The sequence below is a fragment of the Nicotiana sylvestris genome, chromosome 8 (genome assembly GCF_000393655.2).
Source record: "Nicotiana sylvestris chromosome 8, ASM39365v2, whole genome shotgun sequence".
In the NCBI taxonomy this organism is placed as follows: domain Eukaryota; kingdom Viridiplantae; phylum Streptophyta; class Magnoliopsida; order Solanales; family Solanaceae; genus Nicotiana; species Nicotiana sylvestris.
The window spans coordinates 121,721,459-121,742,788 of NC_091064.1; the positions used below are offsets into that span (position 1 = coordinate 121,721,459).

The 21,330-nt window shown below is 38.1% G+C and overlaps 2 protein-coding genes across 2 annotated transcripts; both read left to right on the top strand.

Moving 5' to 3' along the window:
• Positions 1-4,482: 4,482 nt before the first annotated feature.
• Positions 4,483-5,208, top strand: LOC104217643 (uncharacterized). The gene has a single exon (XM_009767943.1). It carries the CDS (start codon positions 4,483-4,485, stop codon positions 5,206-5,208), a length of 726 nt encoding a protein of 241 aa, XP_009766245.1.
• A 3,198-nt stretch (positions 5,209-8,406) lies between these two features.
• On the top strand, positions 8,407-11,076 carry LOC104217644 (uncharacterized). The gene is made up of 2 exons (XM_009767944.1): positions 8,407-9,046; positions 10,997-11,076. Exons 1-2 carry the CDS (start codon positions 8,407-8,409, stop codon positions 11,074-11,076), a joined length of 720 nt encoding a protein of 239 aa, XP_009766246.1.
• Positions 11,077-21,330: the final 10,254 nt, after the last annotated feature.

Sequence of the window (21,330 nt, forward strand, 5' to 3'; positions counted from 1 at the left end):
AACACTCTTTGGTTTTTATATAAAAACTCTCTTTTTTTCTTTCCTTAACCTCTTTCCTCTCACCAAGACTGTCTATTTTTTCATTCAAACCCTTTTTTATCTCTTCTCTCAAATTGCTGCCCTCTCTCTCTTTCTCTCGGCCATCTCTCTTTTTTTCTAATTCTTGGCCTTCTTTCTTTTCTTTTTCCTCAAGCTCACTTTTTATCTCTCCCCTTGGTTTTCCCATTGTTTCTCTTAATCTCTTTTGATCTTCAAACACTTGAGAAGGAGATAAAGGTGCAAGAGTAAATTTCCTGCCATTTAGTTCAAGAGAATATCTATTCTTTCTTCCATCATGAAAAACATTCCTGTCATACTGCCAAGGACGACCCAGTAAGATATGACAAGCTTGCATAGGTATTATGTCACAAAGAATATCATCCTCATATCTACCAACATTAAATGAAATCATGCACTGTTTGTTTACCTTTAGTTCACCACTATCATTTAACCATTGGAGTCTATATGGAGTAGGGTGTTTCATGCATGCAAGTCCCAATTTTTCCACAAAGTATGAACTCACCACATTAGCACAACTACCACTATCAATGATCATAGAGCAAGTTTTTCCCTTTATCCCACACCTAGTATGGAATATATTCTCCCTTTGTTCTTCACTATTGCTTGCCAAATTGATAGTCATAATCCTTCTAACTACCCCAATCATGCCCTCATTAGGTAGTTCTACATCATCTTCATCACTCACATCTCCCTCTTCTTCTCCCTCACCTTTTTCACTCTCATATCCTCCATCTTCTCTAAGAATGATGTTTCTTCTACTTGGACATTCATGCATCATATGTCCCCTTCCTTTACATTTATGACATTGAATAGAACTAGAAGGTGTAAAAGGTTTAGGGTTAAAGGTTTTACCTCCCTCTTTGTTCTCAAATTTACCTTTACCCTTGTCTTCTTGAGGTCTAGAAGAACTCTTCATCTCATGATATGGCCATGGCTTCTTGGAGATGGTGCTTGTCCGACCTTTCCACGAGCTAGTCTGCTTTCTTTTATTTTGATTTTCTATCTTTACACACAAATCAACTAACTCATCTATTGTTACATATTGTTGTAATTCTACTACATCAGCTATTTCCTTATTTAAACCATTTAAAAACCTAGCCATTGTAGCCTCTTCTTCCTCTGTACAATTAGCTTGGATCATAGCCATATCCATAGCCTTAAAGTACTCATCCACAGACATGGACCCTTGCTTCAATGTTTGAAGACGTTGTTGTAGCTCTCTTTGAAAGTGTGATGGCACGAATCTCTTCCTCATCACCCTCTTCATCTCAGCCCAAGTAGCAACTGGTGCTTGTCCTTCTTGCAATCTGTCCCTAGCAAGCTTTTTCCACCAAATAGCAGCATAGTCAGAAAACTCAACAACAACAAGTTTAACTTTCTTACCCTCAGAGTAGTTGTGACAATTAAAGATGGCTTCAACCTTTCTCTCCCAATCAAGGTACAAGTCTGGGTCCCTTGTTCCCTTGAATGATGGCATCTTCATCTTTATACTACTTATATTGTCATCTTCTACTCTACCTCTTTGTCCCCTCCTATCTCTTCCCACCCTATCAAAATCAATATCATTAAAATCATCTATAGGGTTTTCTTGATTTACAATGGGAGCATGGGGTACATTTCTCCTAGCTTGGGGTCTAACATTATTTTCCCTCCTAAGTTCAGCTATTGTATCATTTTGATCAGCAATGGTATCCCTCATCTCTTGGAGTTGCAAATTCAACCTTTCAAATTGTTGATGCATAGCTTGCAAGGTAAAATCATTTCTTGCTTTGATTTCAGCTTCTTGGAGAACCCTTCGTTCATCATCACTACCTGTACGCGACATCTTTAAAAAAAGTGTAAACTGTATCACAAAAATTAGCTCTTTTTTTTCTCGGAATAACCTTTGAACAAAATACTTTGTAGATTTATAATTAAACCCAACTCGTATGAAATTCTTAGTAGTAAAATTCAGATTTTTGGGGAACTAATGAAAGAAAAACCAAATCCTAGAACTATTAGGCTCGGTTGAAACATGACGCGAACAAAAAGGAAAGGATTATATGTTTAGATTAGAAAGAGTAAGAAAATCTAGGATCCCCTCTTCTTGTTTCCTTTGTTAATTTTTGGTAACAAATTAGATACAAAAGAAATATCCCGGAGAGCACGCAATTCTATTTTTTGTTCTAAAAACTGATTTTCGTTTTTTTAAAACTTTTTTCTTTTCTTTTCTTTGCTCTTCGTATTCAAGAAATCTCAAGACTTACCAAGAACGAAATCTTGATAAAACCGCTCTGATACCACTTGATAACAACTAGGTCAGAAATCCAAATTAGAGTAAGAATTTGAGAAGTAAATGCGGAAGCAATAATAACAAGGAATTGAACAACTAGAATTAAAGAGATGAAAATAAAGGATATGAGAAGAATTCAAGGAAAGAATTCCAAGAACTTCCAAGAACGCAAGTTCTATAGCCTTGACAAGATCAAAGTAACAACGTCTTGATTTATGGAAGAAATCAAACGCCTTTACTTAAAAAGCAAATCAAAACAATAGATTCGGATCTTGACCACTTTACGAGTAACTTGAGACAACAATTAATAACTAGTATTAATCGCCTTCTAAGAATACCACAAAGGAATCAAAGATATCATAAAAGAGAAGTAATCTTACTACCTTGAACTAAGAACTAGTAAAGGTTGAAAGATAAATCTCAAAGCACAAGTAACAAAGGTTCAAAAGAACTCTCAAAGTATGATATACTTAATCAATAAATGTTGTGTCTTATGAATGAGAAGAACTCCTTATTTATAGGAGTTAAAAGCACTTAAAATAATGTAGGGGGTTGCTAAAAAGTCATCTAAATTAGGTAGGGGGCTGCTAGGGGTCACAATAGCCATCAAACTTAGGTAGGTGGCTCCTAAGGGGTAACAAAAACCATCAAAATTAAGTGGGGGGGGGGTGGCCAAATCCTTTTGGGGCAGATTTGGGCCTTAAAACTATTAGTTTGGGCCATTGGTTTGGACTCCAATTGGGCTCCTTTTGAAACACCCCCTTTTGGACCTCTTTTAAGGTCATTTTGAGCCCTATTGGTGGACTTCAAGGGCTGATTTGGTAACCCAATCTTCCTCCTCTTGGACTTCAATTTGGACTACCAAATAATTGTAAAACTTGGACAATTCATCTCCTTTGGGCTTGAGCTCTTCCTCTACAATTAAAAGCTTCTTTATTTGCCATTGAAGTCTAGCAACCTTAGCTTGCAACTCTTTAGCTTGAGATCTTGTAAATAGCCTTGGAGCTTCCAAAACTCTATCATCTCTATCATTGTCTTATATCCTTGTTCCTGATGCTATCACACACACACACACACACACAAACATATATATATATATATATATATATATATATATATATATATATATATGTAGGGCCTGAGGCCGCAGTTTAATATTTAGTTAAACAGGTTGTTCATCTTTCAGAAGTGGGAGTATTCATATCCTTACTTCCTTGTTCAGTTATCAGTTTATCAGCTAGCAGTTCAGTTTCAGTTTTAGTATTTACAGTTTGTTTCTTCAGCTATTTTACATACCAGTGCAATTCAAATGTACTAACGTCCCTTTTTCCCGGGGCCTGCATCTTGCGATGCAGGTAACGATTTTTAGGTTGACGATTCTTCTTACTAGGACATCTCGTATCAACTATTGGTGAGCCCCAGTCTTTCAGGGCCTTATCTCTCTTTTGTTTTAGTCATTATAGTATTTCAGTTAATAAGGTATACCAGGGACCTTGTCCCGATAAACAATTAGCATTTTTAGTGTTCTTTAGAGGCTTCGTAGACTATGACCCAGTCAGTCAGATATTAGCAGGCTTTCATGTGTTAGCCTTGTCGACTACTTGTTTATACTTGCAGACCTTTTAGTATTTTCCTGATCTATGATATTTCAGTCAGACTCTTTAGTAGATTATCATGTTTTATATTTACCTCTAGCTCGTAGTTATACCACTCGTTGATCCAACCATACAGTTGGTTCGCTCGGTCACATGCAGTCAGGCACCGAGTGCCTTGTTATGCCCAGACCATGGTTCGGGCCATGACAAAGCTTGGTATCAGAGCCCTAGGTTCAAGAGTCCTAGGGAGTCTATGAAGCCGTGTCCAGTGGGGTCTCTTTTATGTGCGTGTGCGCGCCACACATGTAAATAGTTGACCACCAAGACATCTAGGATTGTTCCATTTATTTCATACTCTAGATCGTGCAGTTAGAGCTATGTTTTCAGGAATCTTTCTAACCCGTGCGAATTGTGTATTTCAGAAGAATGCCTGCAAAAAGGAAGTACACTAGGAGGGCCTCAGGTACTAGCCAGGAGGCCACAACTAACGCTGCTCAAGAGGAGGACACTCTGGCCTAGAGGGTTGCACCGGGCTTAGTGCCCAGTGCTTCAGACATGGATGTCAGGGGAGCTATCCAGATGCTCGCCCAGATTGTTGCTACTCAGGCTCAAAGGCAGGGAACAAGTGATGTTCATGGGATGGGTAGTTCCAGGTCTAGGGAATTCCTCAACATGAAACCTCCGGTCTTCACAGGGTCCAAAAAGGATGAGGATCCGCAAAACTTCATTGATGAGGTTCAGAAGATATTTCCAGTGATGCATGCTACAGACACTGAGGCAGCAGAGCTTGCTGCGTACCAACTGAAGGATGTTTCCAACACTTGGTATGAAACATGGGCGGAGTCCCGAGGGGAGGATGCAGATCCTGCCACTTGGAAGGAATTTGCAGATGCGTTCCTTGAGCACTTTCTGCCCATTGAGGTCTTGAAAGCTAAGGCTTTGGAGTTTGAGAGACTCAGGCAGAATGATATGAGTGTGAAGGAGTACTACCTCAAGTTCGTCTCTCTGGTCAAGTTTGCTCCAAAAATGGTACGTGATATGAGGGCCAGAGTTAGGCGGTTTGTGTTGGGGCTTTCAGATGATTTGTTTGTTGATGCTAATATAGCTGCTCAGAATAATGACATGACCATCACTAAGATGGTTGCCTTTGTTCAAGGGAACGAAGATAGGTTGAAGGAAGAAGAGCGGCTACAGAGAGAGAAGGAGATGGAATCCAGCAAGAGAGCTAAGTCTGTAGGAAATTTCAACCATGTGGGATCTCAATCAGGAGGCTATCACTAGTTTTTCAAGAAATCAAAATCAGGACCTGCTCCATCTTCAGCTAGTGCACCGGTTCAGAGGTCAAAGTTTAACAAGAAAAACTAGAATTTCAAAACAGCAGACTCACAATCACAGGCTAGTGTGGGCTATAGAGTCCTTGGTTACCCTATTAGCAACACATGTGGTAAGAGGCACCCAGGGTTGTGTCGTTTGGGCACAAATGGTTGCTTTGGATGCGGTCAGCAAGGCCACTTCTTGAGGGATTGTCTATCGGCAAAGTAGAACAATGGAGGCAATGCAGCTCAGTCCACTAATTCAGTAGCCCATCAAATTCTCAGGCTCAGCAAGGGCGTGATACAACAAAGTCTAATAATGTAGGTGGTGGACGAAACCGCTTGTATACACTGGCAGACCGTCAGGATACAGAGGCTCGTGGAGATGTTGTCACAGTTATGATAACAATATTCACTATTGATGTCTATGCTCTTATAGATCCGGGATCCACCCTATCTTATATAACCCCATATATTGAAAATAAATTTGGGATAGAACTAGAAAAGTTGTGTGAACCCTATGAAGCGTCCACTCCAGTTGGAGAATCAGTTATAGCAAGGTGTATCTATAGGGGATGTCCAGTCAAAGTGCATCATCGTCTTACTGCAGCAGACTAGGTAGAATTGGAGATGGTAGATTTCGATGTAATCATGGGCATGGATTGGTTAGAGTCCTGTTATGCCATAGTGGGTTGTAGAACCAAATAGTAAGTTTTGAATTTCCTGGTGAACCAGACTTAGAATGGAAGGGTGATGTAGTAATACCTAGGCATAGGTTTATTTCCTATCTTAAAGCCAGAAAGATGATCTCCAAGGGATATATCTATCACCTGGTTTGAGTTAAGGATGCAGATGCTCAGATATCCACTCTCCAGTTGGTACCAATTGTAAATGAGTTTCCAAAATTTCTTCCCGAAGATCTCCCTGGAATACCTCCCGATAGAGAGATTGACTTTGAAATTGATCTACTTCCAGGCACTAAGCCGATATCTATTCCGCCTTCCAGAATGGCTCCAGCAGAGTTTAAAGAGTTAGAAGTCCAGTTGAAAGATCTTCTAGATAAGGGATTTATAAGGCCAAGTGTCTCACCTTGGGGCGCACCAGTCTTGTTTGTCCGAAAGAAGGATGGGTTTTTGCGTATATGAATTGACTATCGTTAGTTGAATAAAGTCACCATCAAGAACAAGTACCCTTTTCCCAGAATAGATGATTTATTTAATCAACTTCAGGGTGCCCAGTATTTTTCCAAGATTGACCTCAGATCAGGATACCATCAGTTGAAGGTTAAGGAAGTTGATATTCCAAAAACAGCTTTTAGGACTCGATATGGGCATTTCAAATTTTTGGTAACATCATTCGGTTTAACGAATGCACTAGCAGCTTTCATGGACCTTATGAATTGGGTCTTCAAGCCTTATCTTGATTTGTTTGTTATCGTGTTTATTGATGACATCTTGATTTATTCCCGTAGCGAGACTGACCATGCCGAACATCTCAGAATTGTGTTGCAGACACTGCAGGATCACAAGTTATATGCAAAATTTTCTAAGTGTGAATTCTGGTTGAAATCAGTAGCATTTTTGGGCCATGTCATCTCAGGGGAAGGCGTGAAGGTGGACTCTCAGAAAATAGAGGCAGTGAAGAATTGGCCTAGACCCACCTCAGTATTCGATATAAGAAGTTTCTTGGGTCTAGCAGGCTATTATAGGCGTTTCGTAGAGGGATTTTCTTCTATCTCATCCCATTTGACTAGATTAACTCAGAAGAAAGTCAAGTTTCAATGGCCGGACGTGTGCGAGAAAAGTTTTGAGGAGTTAAAGAAGAGGTTGACTTCAGCTCCAGTCCTGACACTACCAGAAGGAATAGAAGGGTTCGTTGTTTATTGTGATGCTTCAGGGGTTGGTCTTGGGTGTGTATTAATGCAGCATGGTAAAGTCATAGCCTACGCGTCGAGGCAACTCAAGGCTCACGAGAAGAATTATCTGACTCATGATCTTGAATTAGTAGCTGTGGTGTTTGCGCTTAAGATCTGGCGCCATTATTTGTATGGGGTACATGTTGACATTTTTACAGATCACAAGAGTCTCCAGTACATCTTCAAGCAAAGAGAATTAAATCTACGTCAGAGGAGGTGGCTCGAATTACTTAAAGATTATGATGTTGATATCCTCTATCATCCAGGGAAGGCAAATATTGTAGCCAAAGCTCTCAGTCGGTGTTCTATGGGAAGCTTAGCTCATGTTGAGGCAGACAAACGAACTATGATGAAGGAAGTCCACCGCTTAGAATGTCTAGGAGTTCGACTTTTGGACTCCAAAGATGGTGGCGTTGTTCTCTAGAACAGGGCTGAATCCTCCTTAGTAGCAGAAGTAAAAGAAAAACAGTTAAGTGATCCCTACTTATTGCAGCCGAAGGAAGGAATTCACAAACACAAGACTATGGCTTTTGAACAAGGGGGAGATGATGGTACTATGAGATACAGAGGCAGACTATGCGTTCCAGACATAGATGGGCTCAGAGAGCGGATTATGTCAGAAGCCCACAATTCCAGGTATTCTATTCACCCAGGTTCCACAAAGATGTATCATGATCTTAATGAGGTTTATTGGTGGAACGATATGAAAAAGAATATAGCAGACTTTGTGGTTAAGTGTCCAAATTGTCAGCAGGTGAAAGTCGAACACTAGAGACCTGGCGGTTTAACTCAGAATATAGAAATTCCCGTTTGGAAATGGGAAATGATAAACATGGACTTCATAACAGGTCTACCTCGCTCGTTCCGGAAGCATGATTCGATTTGGGTGATTGTAGACCGACTTACCAAGTCAGCTCACTTCTTGCCAGTGAAGACTACAGATTCGGCCGAGGATTAAGCCAAGCTGTATATCAAAGAAATTGTCCGATTGCATGGGACTCCTTTGTCCATTATCTCATATCGTGGTGCTCAGTTCACAACAAACTTTTGGAAATCCTTTCAGAAGCGATTGGGCATAAGTGTGAACCTCAGCACTGCTTTTCATCCTCAGACAGATGGCCAGGCGGAGCCCACCATTCAGACTCTTGAGAATATGTTGAGGGCATGTGTTATTGATTTTAAAGGTATTGGGACGATCATCTACCTCTCATTGAGTTTGCTTATAATAATAGCAATCACTATAGTATCAAAATGGCACCGTACGAAGCTCTGTATGGGCAAAGGTGTAGATCACCAATTGGTTGGTTCGAAGTCGGAGAAGCAGAGTTGTTAGGACCCGATTTGGTCTATCAGGCTATGGAGAAAGTCAACTTGATACAAAGGCATTTGAAGATGGCTCAAAGTCGCCAAAAGTCCTATTTGAACGTACGGCATAGAGACTTAGAGTTCCAAGTTGATGATTGGGTGTTTCTAAAAGTGTCGCCCATGAAAGGCATTATGAGATTTGGGAAGAAGGGGAAACTTAGTCCCCGCTATATTGGTCCATATAGAATCCTGCGAAGGATCGGACAGGTGGCTTATGAGTTAGAATTGCCACAAGAACTAGCTGTTGTACGCCCAGTGTTTCATGTGTCCATGTTGAAGAAATTCATGGGAGACCCATCACTTGTGGTTCCTACAGAGGTTATAGGGGTTAAAGATAGCCTGTCTTACAAAGAAATTCCAATGGCTATTCTTGATCGTCAAATCCGCAAGCTCAGAACAAAGGAAATTGCTTCAGTAAAAGTGCATTGGAGGAATCAAAAGGTTGAAGAGGCTACATGGGAAGCCGAGGAGGACATGAAGTCCAGATATCCCCATCTCTTTGAAGAGCAAAAGGAAAATGTGGAAGGTAATTAACCTTTCCATTCAGGTCTTATATTATAATCTCCATGTCTTTCAGTATTTACTCAGCTTAGTATTTAGTGATCACGTGCTCGTCCAGTTTGATATACATGTATTCATGATATTTCAATATTCTCATATCTCCATCACACCTGTTTAATGTCCATAGATAGCCGTAGTTGCACCCAGGACCATTATTCAAGGACGAATGATTCTAAGGTGGAGATAATGTAACACCCTGTAAAATTCGGCTTAGGTATGAATGAGTTAAAGGATTAGTAAGGATATATTTTGAACATGTGAAGTCCCATCGGGATGATTATGGGTGAAAATAGTTGTTTCAAAATCAAGATGGAAAGTGAGGTGCATAAGATTTGACAAAATCGACTAAGTTTGCAGAAGGTCTGTCTTCCAGCAGGGTTTAGTGAAAATGTGTAAGAAATTGGGAAAAACTCAAAGCATGAAAGTTGTTGGCCTTTGAAATATCTTTTGAAACGATATATTGTGGAGCCCAAATGGAGCTCTGTGCAAAATGTTATGCCTGTTTTACAGAATGGTATGTAACCACCGCGGTCCTACCGCATTTTTAACGCGTCCGCGGTGGTGAGGCAGTGTCCCAGCGATTTACCATGGTTGGGACCACGGTCGCGCCAACTGGGACGCGGTTGATGACTTGGGAAGTCATTTTTAGCCTTATTTCGTCTCCCACATTCCCAAAACATAAAAACTTGCTCTAGAAAGAAAGGCTCTCAAAAACCTAACTCCTTAAGGGTCCCTCCATCACCCAAGGTAAGTTTTAATGGTGATTCTAAGTTAATTGCAATTTCCCAACATCTTACTAACATGGGTAAACCCTCCATATCATTAGATATTCGATTGGGATATCATTGTTGAGAGAAAGAAGCCTAGAACTCGAATTCAACGGGTTTGAACTTCAAAAAGGTAATGTCTTCACTCTCTAATTGATTCTAGCATTGGTTTAATGATTATAAACCCTAGTTCATGAGATATAAGTTGATGGGTTTGATAGAAAAGCATGAACAATTATAGGGTTGGGGTGTTGAGTGTTGATTATTGGTTAAGGGTGTTGTTTACCTTATGGGTGATGAAGAATAATGTTGATTATAATCATTTGAGACTTTAGAATTTATCTAGGAACAAGAGAATGAGTTGTTGGGTGTAGAGACACCATTAATAAGGATTATGAAACTTTATTTTCACCAAGTGTTTGTTAAAATGCTTAAGTGACCGATACATGAGCACCATAGCTAATATGGAATCTCTTTGACTTGTATTGCTATAGATTAAAGTTGAAAGGGTTGACAAACGTTGCATTAAGCTCAAGGGCAGGAAGTTTAGGTATGTAAGGCTAACTCTTTACGTTTGGGAATGTCTATGATTCTCTCTACGTCTCATTCATTATGACCATTACCAGTTCCCTCAGAAAGTAACTATGCCTTAGTTCCCTGAATAGTAGTAGAACTTCTATTCTCTAGATGACATAGTTTCATAATCATTCGATATTGTATGAGTTTCAGTTATAACAAATCAACTTATTATGAGTACCCATCTCAATCTAATCCTATTCACTATTCCAGTATCATGTAACCCAGTATGGCTCATTATTTCAGTATCATGTACAGCAGTATGATCCTCAGTTCCTAATTTTTATATTCTTGAAAGTTGAACACCTGTATTTGGGCCTGAGACCACAGTTTATGTTTTATGTATCTTTGGGACTGAGGCCGCAGTTATGTATACGTATACTTGGGCTCGAGGCCGCAGTTGTGCGCGCACACACACACACACACACACACATACACACACACACACACACACACACATATATATATATATATATTGGGCCTGAGGCCGTAGTTTAATATTCAGTTAAACAAGTTGCTCATCATTTAGAAGAGGGAGTATTCATATTCTTACTTCCTTGTTCAGTTATCAGTTTATCAGCTAGCAGTTCAGTTTCAGTCTCAGTATTTACAGTTCTTTTCTTCAGCTGTTTTACATACCAGTGCAATTTAAATGTACTGACGCCCCTTTTGCACGGGTCCTGCATCTCGCGATGCAGGTAACGATTTTCAGGTTGACGATTCTGCTTGCTAGGACATCTCGTATCACCTATTGGTGAGCCCCAGTCTTTTGGGACCTTATCTCTCTTTTGTTTTGGTCATTATAGTATTTCAGTTAATAAGGTATATCGGGGACCTTGTCCTGGTAAACAGTTAGCATTTTCAGTGTTCTTTAGAGGCTTCGTAGACTATGACCCAGTCAGTCAGATATTAGCAGGCTTTCATGTATTAGCCTTGTCGGCTACTTGTTTATACTTGCAGACCTTTTAGTATTTTCCGTATCTATGATATTTTAGTCAGACTCTTTAGTAGATTATCATGTTTTATATTTACCTATAACTCGTAGTTATACCACTCGTTGATCCAGCCATACAGTTGGTTCGCTCGGTCACATACAGTCAGGCATCGAGTGCCTTGTTACGCCCAAACCATGGTTCGGGGCATGACAACATCCTACTGCGGAGGTTCCTCTATCCGTCTACCTTATCCTACATGACATAAAACACAGTGTCCCTCGACAGAGGGACGTCAGTTCGAAGAACATACTGAGTATGCAAGGTAGAACTTAAATATAACAATAAGACATTTTCAATAATAGGGATAAGATCAACCTGAAACCTCTGAATTGCCACTGAGGACCATGATATGCATAATGACTATATTTATATATGATGTCACTCCCATGGGGCTATATTATTTTATCTCTAGGCGCTCTTTGGGTCTAATATCAATATTGTAAACTTTAACAGCCCAAATGATCAATGGTAACTGGCCGACCGGCCGTACCTCGGTGGTAAATACATAGCTGCCCGATCGGCTGTAGCTCGACGGTAGATACATGTCTTCCCGACTGGTCATAGCTCGGTGGTAAATAGAGATACATAACTGCCCAATTGGTCGTAGTGAGGTAGGAGTACCATAGCCATATCCTTATAGATACTGTATATGCATATATAACGCCATTGTTCGTTTACATATATACACACAATGCATGAAAAACCTTTTAGGATATTAGAATTTTTTTGAAGTGACTTATAGTCGTTCACCCTCCTATTACATTATGAACGTTGAGATCATCATTATATGCCTCAATAGGGACTTAGAAATCGTATTTATGCATGTTTTGAAATATATTTCATAGGAATAAATAATATATACATCCTTAGCTACTAAGAGTAGAACCATTTATGGAATAACATTTCATTTACACTTCATTTACTTAGAACATGCCAAAAGAAGGAAGATTTGCCTTAATATTCCTTAATTAGGAGCCCTCCAATAAATCACAACAAGAGCAACTCCTACATGCTTATTCTACACACAACGACAACCATACTAGTGTTAAACAACCTGAAAATATAATGACGAATGATTAGCCCATCACCCCACCATTATGTGGTATTTCTCCATGCCCTTTTCTCCTCTAAAACTGCATAAAAATAGTTGCACAAGAGACAACCCAATAACAACACGAAACAACCCACGAAACAGTCCACTTCAAGTTGAACAACTCGAACTCATTACTTCCGATCACCGTCCCGTGAGTTCTTACTATTATGGAACAAATTTCTCTTTCTTTATAGCAGAAAAAAGGGATGAAAGTGGATAGTATACTTACCTTATTTTGTTGAAGAGCTCAGCTCCTAACTTGGATTCTTCAACTCTTAGGTTTTCCTCCAACTATAACTTGAAAAGAAGAGAAAATAACTTAGGGCTTGAGGGAGATTTTGGAGAGAGATCTTATGGCTATTTTGGGAGTGATTTGCTGAAATAAAGTGAGGTATAAAAGAGGATAATAAGCCCCTTTAAGGGGTTCCTTGGCCGACCCACTTTTTCCCTTTTTGGGTGAATTAATTTTGGCCTTTCCTTTAGCAAGTAGGTGACACCTACTTGCTTAATTAGTCGGTGTCATATGCTGCCCATATTTATTTAAATACTAGTGGAGTTATGCCCGAGCTAAGCTCAGGCCCAATATCTATGTGAACAATCGTGTTTAAATGTACTTGTACCAAGCATTGTACTAAACATTGTCTGCTTCTATATTTGTTTACTTTTCTTGTTACAGATAAATTGTTGTAATTAATTTATTGCATCCAATGCAAAAGAATGTTATCAGCCATGCAGTCATCGATAATTAAACAAAATGTAAAATCTTTGATGTGTTTAAAGAATTCACTTGTTTTTCTTTTTTTAATTCTAGAGCATGCAACTTCTTTTAAAAATTTATTGGACTTTTTTTTATAGTAAATTAAGTTAAACTTAATGTGTTGTAGTTAGTTCAACTCTCTTCTACTATTGTCCGCCTCTCCAAGCTATTCATTATTAGTTCTAAATAATTTTGTGCATCTTACCGTTCCACTTATAGTCGATTGTATGACATATCCAAAATTCGAATTTAGAGCATCAGAAAGTTTAGGTTCTTAAAAAAATGTTTGAACTAAATCTCCGAAAAAAGATTATTTTCTTCCAAAATGCAATTCTTTTAGAATTGGTTAAAATTTCTTATGTAGTCCAATATAATCCCAAAAGGTCAAATTTTTAAATAAAAAAGAGCAATTTAACTTTAAATTTCTATTATTTTCCTTACTCAAACTTTTTTTTAATGATTATTTAGTTAACCATGTAATCCATTAGTAATGCCAACTTAAACCCCCTTATACGGAAATACCAGTTATATTCTCAAACACTTCATTGCCAGAATTTTGAAATCCAAATAATTAAATTTAAATTAATTTTAATCTACAGCCAAGAAAAAGTAAGATCAATTTTAATTCATAGAAATAAGATTTTTTTGTATACCACGGTATAAAATTTATTTTCAAGAAGCAAAATGTTTGCAGCATATGTGCCAAAAATAAGTTGGAGCTGACAATTGAAAATTTGTGAAAGTATGTGTCACTGTCATGTGACATCAGCAACAATGATTGCCTTTTTAGGTATTGAAAGAAGGCTCATGTATTTATTGGATTTACCAAAGTGTACAAGTAAATTTATTGTAATAAAGTGCAAAAGTAGGGGCAAAATGGGACTCCAAAAAAGAACTGCAACTACCTATTACCGGTACAAGAACACAACGTAAATTATAGGAAATAATACTGGTTTTACAGTAAACAGAGCAGCAAGTCTAAGTCTGTGGACCAAACAATGCAATAAAGCTCACCAAAAGAAAATAGTTAGTTCCAAAAGTATCCTCAGAATAGACAATAATTTCAAAAAACACAGACGATGACGGAGAGGAGCTTGGCTTTCCTTTATGTATAGTAGTAATGTTTCTTGTTCTCGTTTAATACTTATGACACGTGTTAATTAGCTCAAGCAAGTAGAACGGGTAAGCAAGCAACTCGTTTTTGTTTGCTTAAAATCTCATTTTTCATATTTAGGTGCATTTGTCAACCTCAACTTAGTAGGGCATATATTGAATGAAAATACGGGATGTAACAAAAATGTCAACAAGCGTTGAAAGATTTAAAAGCTTATCTATCAAAAGCACCTTTACTCTCAAAGTCGAAGGAGGGGGAAAGGTTGCTTGTTTACTTGCCGTATTTGAAGTTTCAGTGAGTGCAGCTTTGGTTCGAGAATAAAAAGGTACGCAATACCTTATCTATTATATTAGTAAAGCTTTGTAAGAAGCTGAGAGAAGATATCTACACCTAAAAAATTAGTCTGGCATTAATAATGGCATCAAGAAAATTACGACCCTATTTTCAATGTCACCTAATCTCTGTTGTAACGACTTTTCCATTGCATAATATTTGCATAGACATGAATAAACATGAAAATTAGCTAAATGGATAGTAGAACTTAGTGAATATGATATTATATATCAATCGCACACTGCCATTAAGTCACATGTACTAGCAACTTTTGTAGTAAATTTTAGCTAAAACGTATCTCGAAGCTGAAAAGGAAGTACGTATTACTTCTGGGTCTAGTCTGGGGAATTTGATTTTATGCACGGATGGATCCTCTAATATAAAAGGGAGCATGTTTTGGTATTATTCTAATTGCACCTACCAGAGAAGTTGTTAGGAAATCAATAGAATGTTATCCTATTACTAATAACGATGCCGAGTATGAAGTAGTGATTGCAGGTTTTGAGCTCGCAAGCAAAATGTGAATCGAGCAATTCGAGATTAATAATGACTCTCAACTAGTGGTAAATCAAATGCAGAATGTTATCCTATTACTAATAACGATGCCGAGTATGAAGTAGTGATTGCAGGTTTTGAGCTCGCAAGCAAAATGTGAATCGAGCAATTCGAGATTAATAATGACTCTCAACTAGTGGTAAATCAAATGCAAGGGAATTACATAGCACGAAAGACATGGATGCAACAATACCTAGAAAAGGTATGAGAGTTTTAAATCAGTTTCGAGAATGGAAAACTATACAAATTCCAAGGGAGGAAAACACAAAAGCAAATGTGTTAGCAAACCTCGTATCAGTAACAGATATAACCAGCTCTAAAAATACAAAAGTTGTACATTTATTCCACTCAGTGCTGGACCAGACAAAAAACAAGGTAAATTTTACTCGTTTCACATAGGATTAGCGAAATAAATTTGTAAATTACTTGCAGCATATGATATTACCTGAAGATAAGAAGCAATCTCAAAGGCTAGGAACAAAAGCCACTCGCTATTGTTTAGTGAAAGGGGACTTATATCGGAAAATTTTCAGTGGCCCCTTCGCTAAATATCTCAGCCCTAGGTAAATTGATTACGTTATGCGAGAAGTGCATGAAAGATACTATGTTAATCATGTAGGGAAAAAATCGATGGTAAAAATATTGATAAGAGCTGGATATTATTGTCGACGAGTGGAGGAAGAGGAAGAAAGTTTTGTAAAAAGATGAGAAAAGTGTCCACGTTACGTGAATTAATTATATCAACCAGCGAAGCCATTACATTCCGGCTCGCTCTATGTCCGTTTATAAAATGAAGAATGGATATCACAGGTCCATTGCTGCAAGCGCAAGGAAAGGTGAGATTCTTATTGGTTTTGATTGATTATTTTTCTAAATGTATGAAAGCAGGTGCCTTCAAACAGGTAGGAGTAAAGCAGGTCAAAGACTTCATTTGGAGGAATATAATTTACCGATTTGGAGTAACGAAAGAAATCATGTGTGATATCGGTCCACAATTTGTAGGATCAAAAACAACTAAATTTTCTAAAAGCTGGAAAATCAAGAGAATAACATTGTCACTGTATCATCCCGGTGCCAACGGACAAGCGGAGGCAACCAATAAATAAAACAATTTAAAGAAGCTTTTAGAAGCAGCTAAAGGCAAATGGCCAGAAGTGTTATCAGAAGTTTTATGAGCTTATAAAACCACATAAAAGATAAGTACAGGAGAAACACCTTCCTCACTTATTTATGGAACTGAAGCATTAATTGCGGTTGTGATAGGAGAACCAGGTTTGAGATTTTACCATAAAACTGACTCACCAAATGATGAAACATTACGTAAGAATGCGGACATGATCGAGGAGCGAATGGAATTAGCTTTGAGAATAGAACGATATTACAATCAAAGGACAAGTTTACAGTACTTCAATATTGGGGACTTTGTTCTTAGAAAAGTATTCCAATCTGCACAAGCAATTAATTCCAAAAATTAGGCCCACGCTAGGAAGGTCCATATCGAGTTTGAGGCATGGCTGGAAAAGGAGTGTATGAGTTAAAAACTATGGATGGAAAAGTGTTACCTTTAAATTGGAATGTAAAGCACTTAAAGAAGTAATACTTCTAAAGAGACACTCACAAACATTTATCTTTTATTCAAGTATTTATTTATTCATGTAAATTTTACTAATATTTTTGGATGGTAGGCACAAAGTTAACGCGGACCAAATGATGATATTAGACCAAAAATAACATGCGGAGTACTTAATTATTCCTGATCAAGGTTACAAAAATTGTAAAGGAAAGGGTTAAGCACAATCTTCATCTAAAAACATTTGTGTGTCATGTGCATGTTTCCTTTTCATGGAAAGGACCAAGGAAAAAAGTTGTTAAAGTTCGTTTGAAAATCTAGTGTTCAAGTTTTCGCGCTTCAAACTAGAACATTGGGCACTATATAAGCATATGAAGGCTTATGAAGATAAGCTTCTCATGAATTTGAAGAAATTTCAAGATTAGTTTACAAAAACAGTCACGAAATAAAACATTTCCGACAAATTTATAAATTACAATACAGTCATTTGAAATAATTTATTCATGACACAAGAGTCACAATCTTGTATCGAAAATGCAGTTGTAATATTCACTTGAATGAGTAATTACTTTAAAAGTTCTACGAGAACATTTCAAGTTATTTCATATTTGAATATTTTTGTACCAACATGAAGATGGGATATCATCTTCATTAGTTCTAATTGCATAAAAGGGGCCTCATTTATGATTAAGACTGTACGTATTTAGTTACAACAACCAAAAGCATTTACTTAATAAAAAAATAAAAGTAATTTAGTAAACGACTCGAAAAAATTGAACGAGCAAAGCAAAGAAAACTTGCATAAGAAGCACAGAAAGTTTGCACGAAATGTTCCAAAAATAAATGAAAACACAAAAACTGGGCAACAAAAATCTAAGTTTAATGATCAGGAGAAACAACTTGATTTGAAGGAATAACAACTTGAGAAGGGTTATCAGCTAGGGAAGGATCGACAACTTAGAAATGATCAGCTCAGGGACATAAAAATGGAGGATGGAATTTTGTCTCCATATCTTCTTTACCCATATCACCTCCAGAATACTCTTCTTCAGGAGTGGAGAAACTTGGACCTTTCTGAGACACTTCAATGGCTTCTTTGGCCTTCGCAATTTCTGCATTAAGGTCAAAACCTTCTTGACTAGCTTCAATCAGAGTCTCGAAGCGGGTATAGAGATATGTCCAACTCAAATCCATAACTAATTTGTTCTCAAGGGCATCATACATTTTCTTCCACTGATCAACTTCAGTCCGTAAGTTCTTCTTCTTAGCTTTAGCAACATCATAAGAAACTTTCAAAGGTTCCAAGGAAGACTCGAGGAATTCAATCTTCTCATAAGAGGTGCGAAGCTTTTCTTTGACCGGTGTGAACCCTTGAACTGGTTCACCTTCATACACCTCTTTCTGACTTAGAAGTTCCTTCTTACTACGAATCTCATTTGTAGCCTTGGAATGTTGCTCAGTAAAGCTCACTTCCGGTTCATCTATCCTCCCTTAAGCTTGTTTTGCTAATGCTAGCTCCGAAGTCATGCTTTTAACTTACTGCTGAAAGACTCCTTCTCTTTATCTGATTCTTCTTTTCCAGTTGAAGGCTCTCAAATTCTGCCTTCCAATTATCATCCTCCATGACTAATTCCTCAATTTGTTGTTCAGTCCAAGTCACTCTCCTCATAAGCTCAGTTCCCGTCAAATTGATCTGTTTTAGAGGAGGTTAAAGAGTTGAATAAGTTTGAAGAAAAAGAAAAAGAAGTAAAAAGGATGGAATCATACCCGGAGAGCTGAATGAATCACATCATTCACGAGAGTGGTTGAAGAATGTGACTCCAATTCCTCTCGACGGGGCCAATCAAAGATTTTAACCAAGTAGCAGCTCAATCAAAAAAGTTTGACACCTTTGGGGACCTCAACTATCACCTTCCGCATCTTCCCTTTTTCAAAAGGTCCAGCTGTCATGACCTAAACTTCTACCGAAATTGTGACGACGCCTAAAATCGCTTGCTAGAAAAACCAATAATTAAAAGTAATAAATAATAGAATTAAATATTCTCAACAACGGAATAATCATAAAATATTTGAAATCAATAGCAATAACTCAACTATAACCATCCCAAGATTCGATGTCAACGAGCACATGAACAGTATAGAATTTAAATACAGAGTCTAATCCAAAATATGAAACTGTCTGAAAGGATAGAACTGTGATAACATTTTAGCAGCAGGGGACTTCAAGGCCTGCAAATGGAATCAGCAACTACCTCAGATCTCCAAGAACTAGTACTGGTGAGACCTGTTAACAATCACCTCTTTTGGCAATACCTAGATCTGAACATAAAATGCAGAGTGTAGTATGAGTATAACCGACCCCATGTATTCAATAAGTAACAAGCCTAACCTCGGGCTGAAAGTAATAACCAGCTTGGCAAGTGACCAATATTCAATACTAATAACCAATGACAACAATGATAGAATAACATCGGCAAAGAAAGGTAGCTCAAGCTCTATTAAATTCAACCTTTTCACAAATAGCAGGAAAGTAGGCATGCTTTTCAAGAATAGCAGTTAAAGCATAAATTCTTTCACAGAAGTCATCTAAATATGATCTTATCAATTAAACAGTGATTCCAAGTCTAACACATTAAATAAAGACATCTAGAACCAATAAACATTAGGGAAGAATCAGAGCTTGGTACCTGCATGACAATCATACATGCCAAAATCAACATCGCAGTTAAATCATCAAGTATATCAAATCTCAGCACATGTATATGCCTGGTACAATTTCCCTTCAATTATCACACACAACAACACTCAACACTATACGAGTGCCTAACACAAGTCCCTCACACAAGCACATATATGACCTTGTGCATGCACCCACAGTTAATACCTAACTCCGGAGGAGCGGGTCCTTGCCTAAGTATTGATCGGATCAAAGTCAACGATCAAAATCACTCAGCCCAATATGGGGCCTAGTGCACGCGTCACCTCGCAATCAATAGAACTTAGTCCAATGTGGGCCCTGACGTATGCGCCACCTCATAATCAATACCAAATTGGCTCTATGGCCTAAGCCCATTCATCCACTACTCAAGTCTCAAACATTCAATCTCACAATACTCAGCTCAAATCGTATCACACATATAAGGGCATCAATAGTATGTGAGATAAAATTTAAAGAATGCACAAAGATAATGATATAATATGCGAATATAACATCATGGCTGAGAGTATGACTACAATCAAGGGAAACAACTCAAAATAGCAAGAATGGTCGTATCATGTGTCAAACAGATAAGAACATAACCTAGACATGATTCCTAGCATGAACAATAGCTCAAATAGTCACACAAGTCGAGAAAACACAGATATAACGACACATGATAGCAAAACAAGGCACATAATATCCTAAGGTCTGTTCGGATCATGGATAAATCTGGTGTACGCAAATACGCCCATCACCTAGAACATGTGTCACCCCCAACATATCTCAAATATCAAAACTAACGGAGAAATTACCATCAAACCAAGTTTAGACATGTTACTTACCTCAAAGCGCGTGAATCGATACTCTAAAAGCCCTTCCCATGCAAATCAGCCTCGAAACGGCTCGAATCTAGTCAAAAATAACTCAATAACATCAAACATGGCTATAGAAATTGATTCTAAGTAATAAAGCTCCAATCTTTATCAAATTGCAAAAAGTCAACTCGAGCCCGCCTACCGGAACTCGACAAAAGTCACAAAACTCGACTATCCATTCGAATACGAGTCTAAATATACAAGTTTTATCCAAATCCGACCCCGAATCCAGGTTCAAATCTTCATTTTCACTATCCAAAACTATAGTGAAAATTCCCAAATTTCCCCTTTAGATTTCATTAACCAAAACCCAAAATCAAATATAGAATAATGAAATAAAGTCAAATCCAAGTCAAGAACACTTACCCCAATCCAAGTAGTGAAAATCGCCTAAACAATTGCCCATATATAAGTGTTCTGCGAAACGATTATCGCGTATGCGGTCCAAATGTTTCTACCGTGACACTGCATCTGCGGAAAATACATTGCAAATGCAGAATTCACTTAAGCCTCCGACCTTTCGCTTCTGCAAAAATATATCTGCTTCTGTGGAGCCGCTTATGCGGTCCAAGTAGCGCACATGAGCATGCACATCTGCGCAAGGACTGTCGCATCTACAAACACCCCCGATCCTAGCAAATCTCGCATCTACGACCAAATGTCCACTTCTACGTACTTGCACCTGTGGACCAAAACCTCACAGGTGCAATCACGCCAGAACTGATCTGCCAATAAACTTCAAAATATTCTAAAACTAATCTGAAACACACCCGAGCCCTTTGGGACCCCGTCCAACCAAACCAATCAGTCCTAAAACATAACATGAACTTTCTCCAGGTCTCAAATCACACAAAAAATCAAATCCACAAATCACACTTCAATTCAAGCCTAATGAACTAATCAACTTTCAAAC

What these genes read in the sequence shown, in the direction of transcription:
- LOC104217644 (XM_009767944.1), top strand. Translation starts at nt 8,407, where the DNA reads ATGGCACCGTACGAAGCTCTGTATGGGCAAAGGTGTAGATCACCAATT. An exon ending in GCAAAAGGAAAATGTGGAAG is followed by an intron (nt 9,047 to 10,996) that starts GTAATTAACCTT and finishes TTCAGTTATCAG; the next exon opens with TTTATCAGCTAGCAGTTCAG.
- LOC104217643 (XM_009767943.1), top strand. Translation starts at nt 4,483, where the DNA reads ATGGATGTCAGGGGAGCTATCCAGATGCTCGCCCAGATTGTTGCTACT.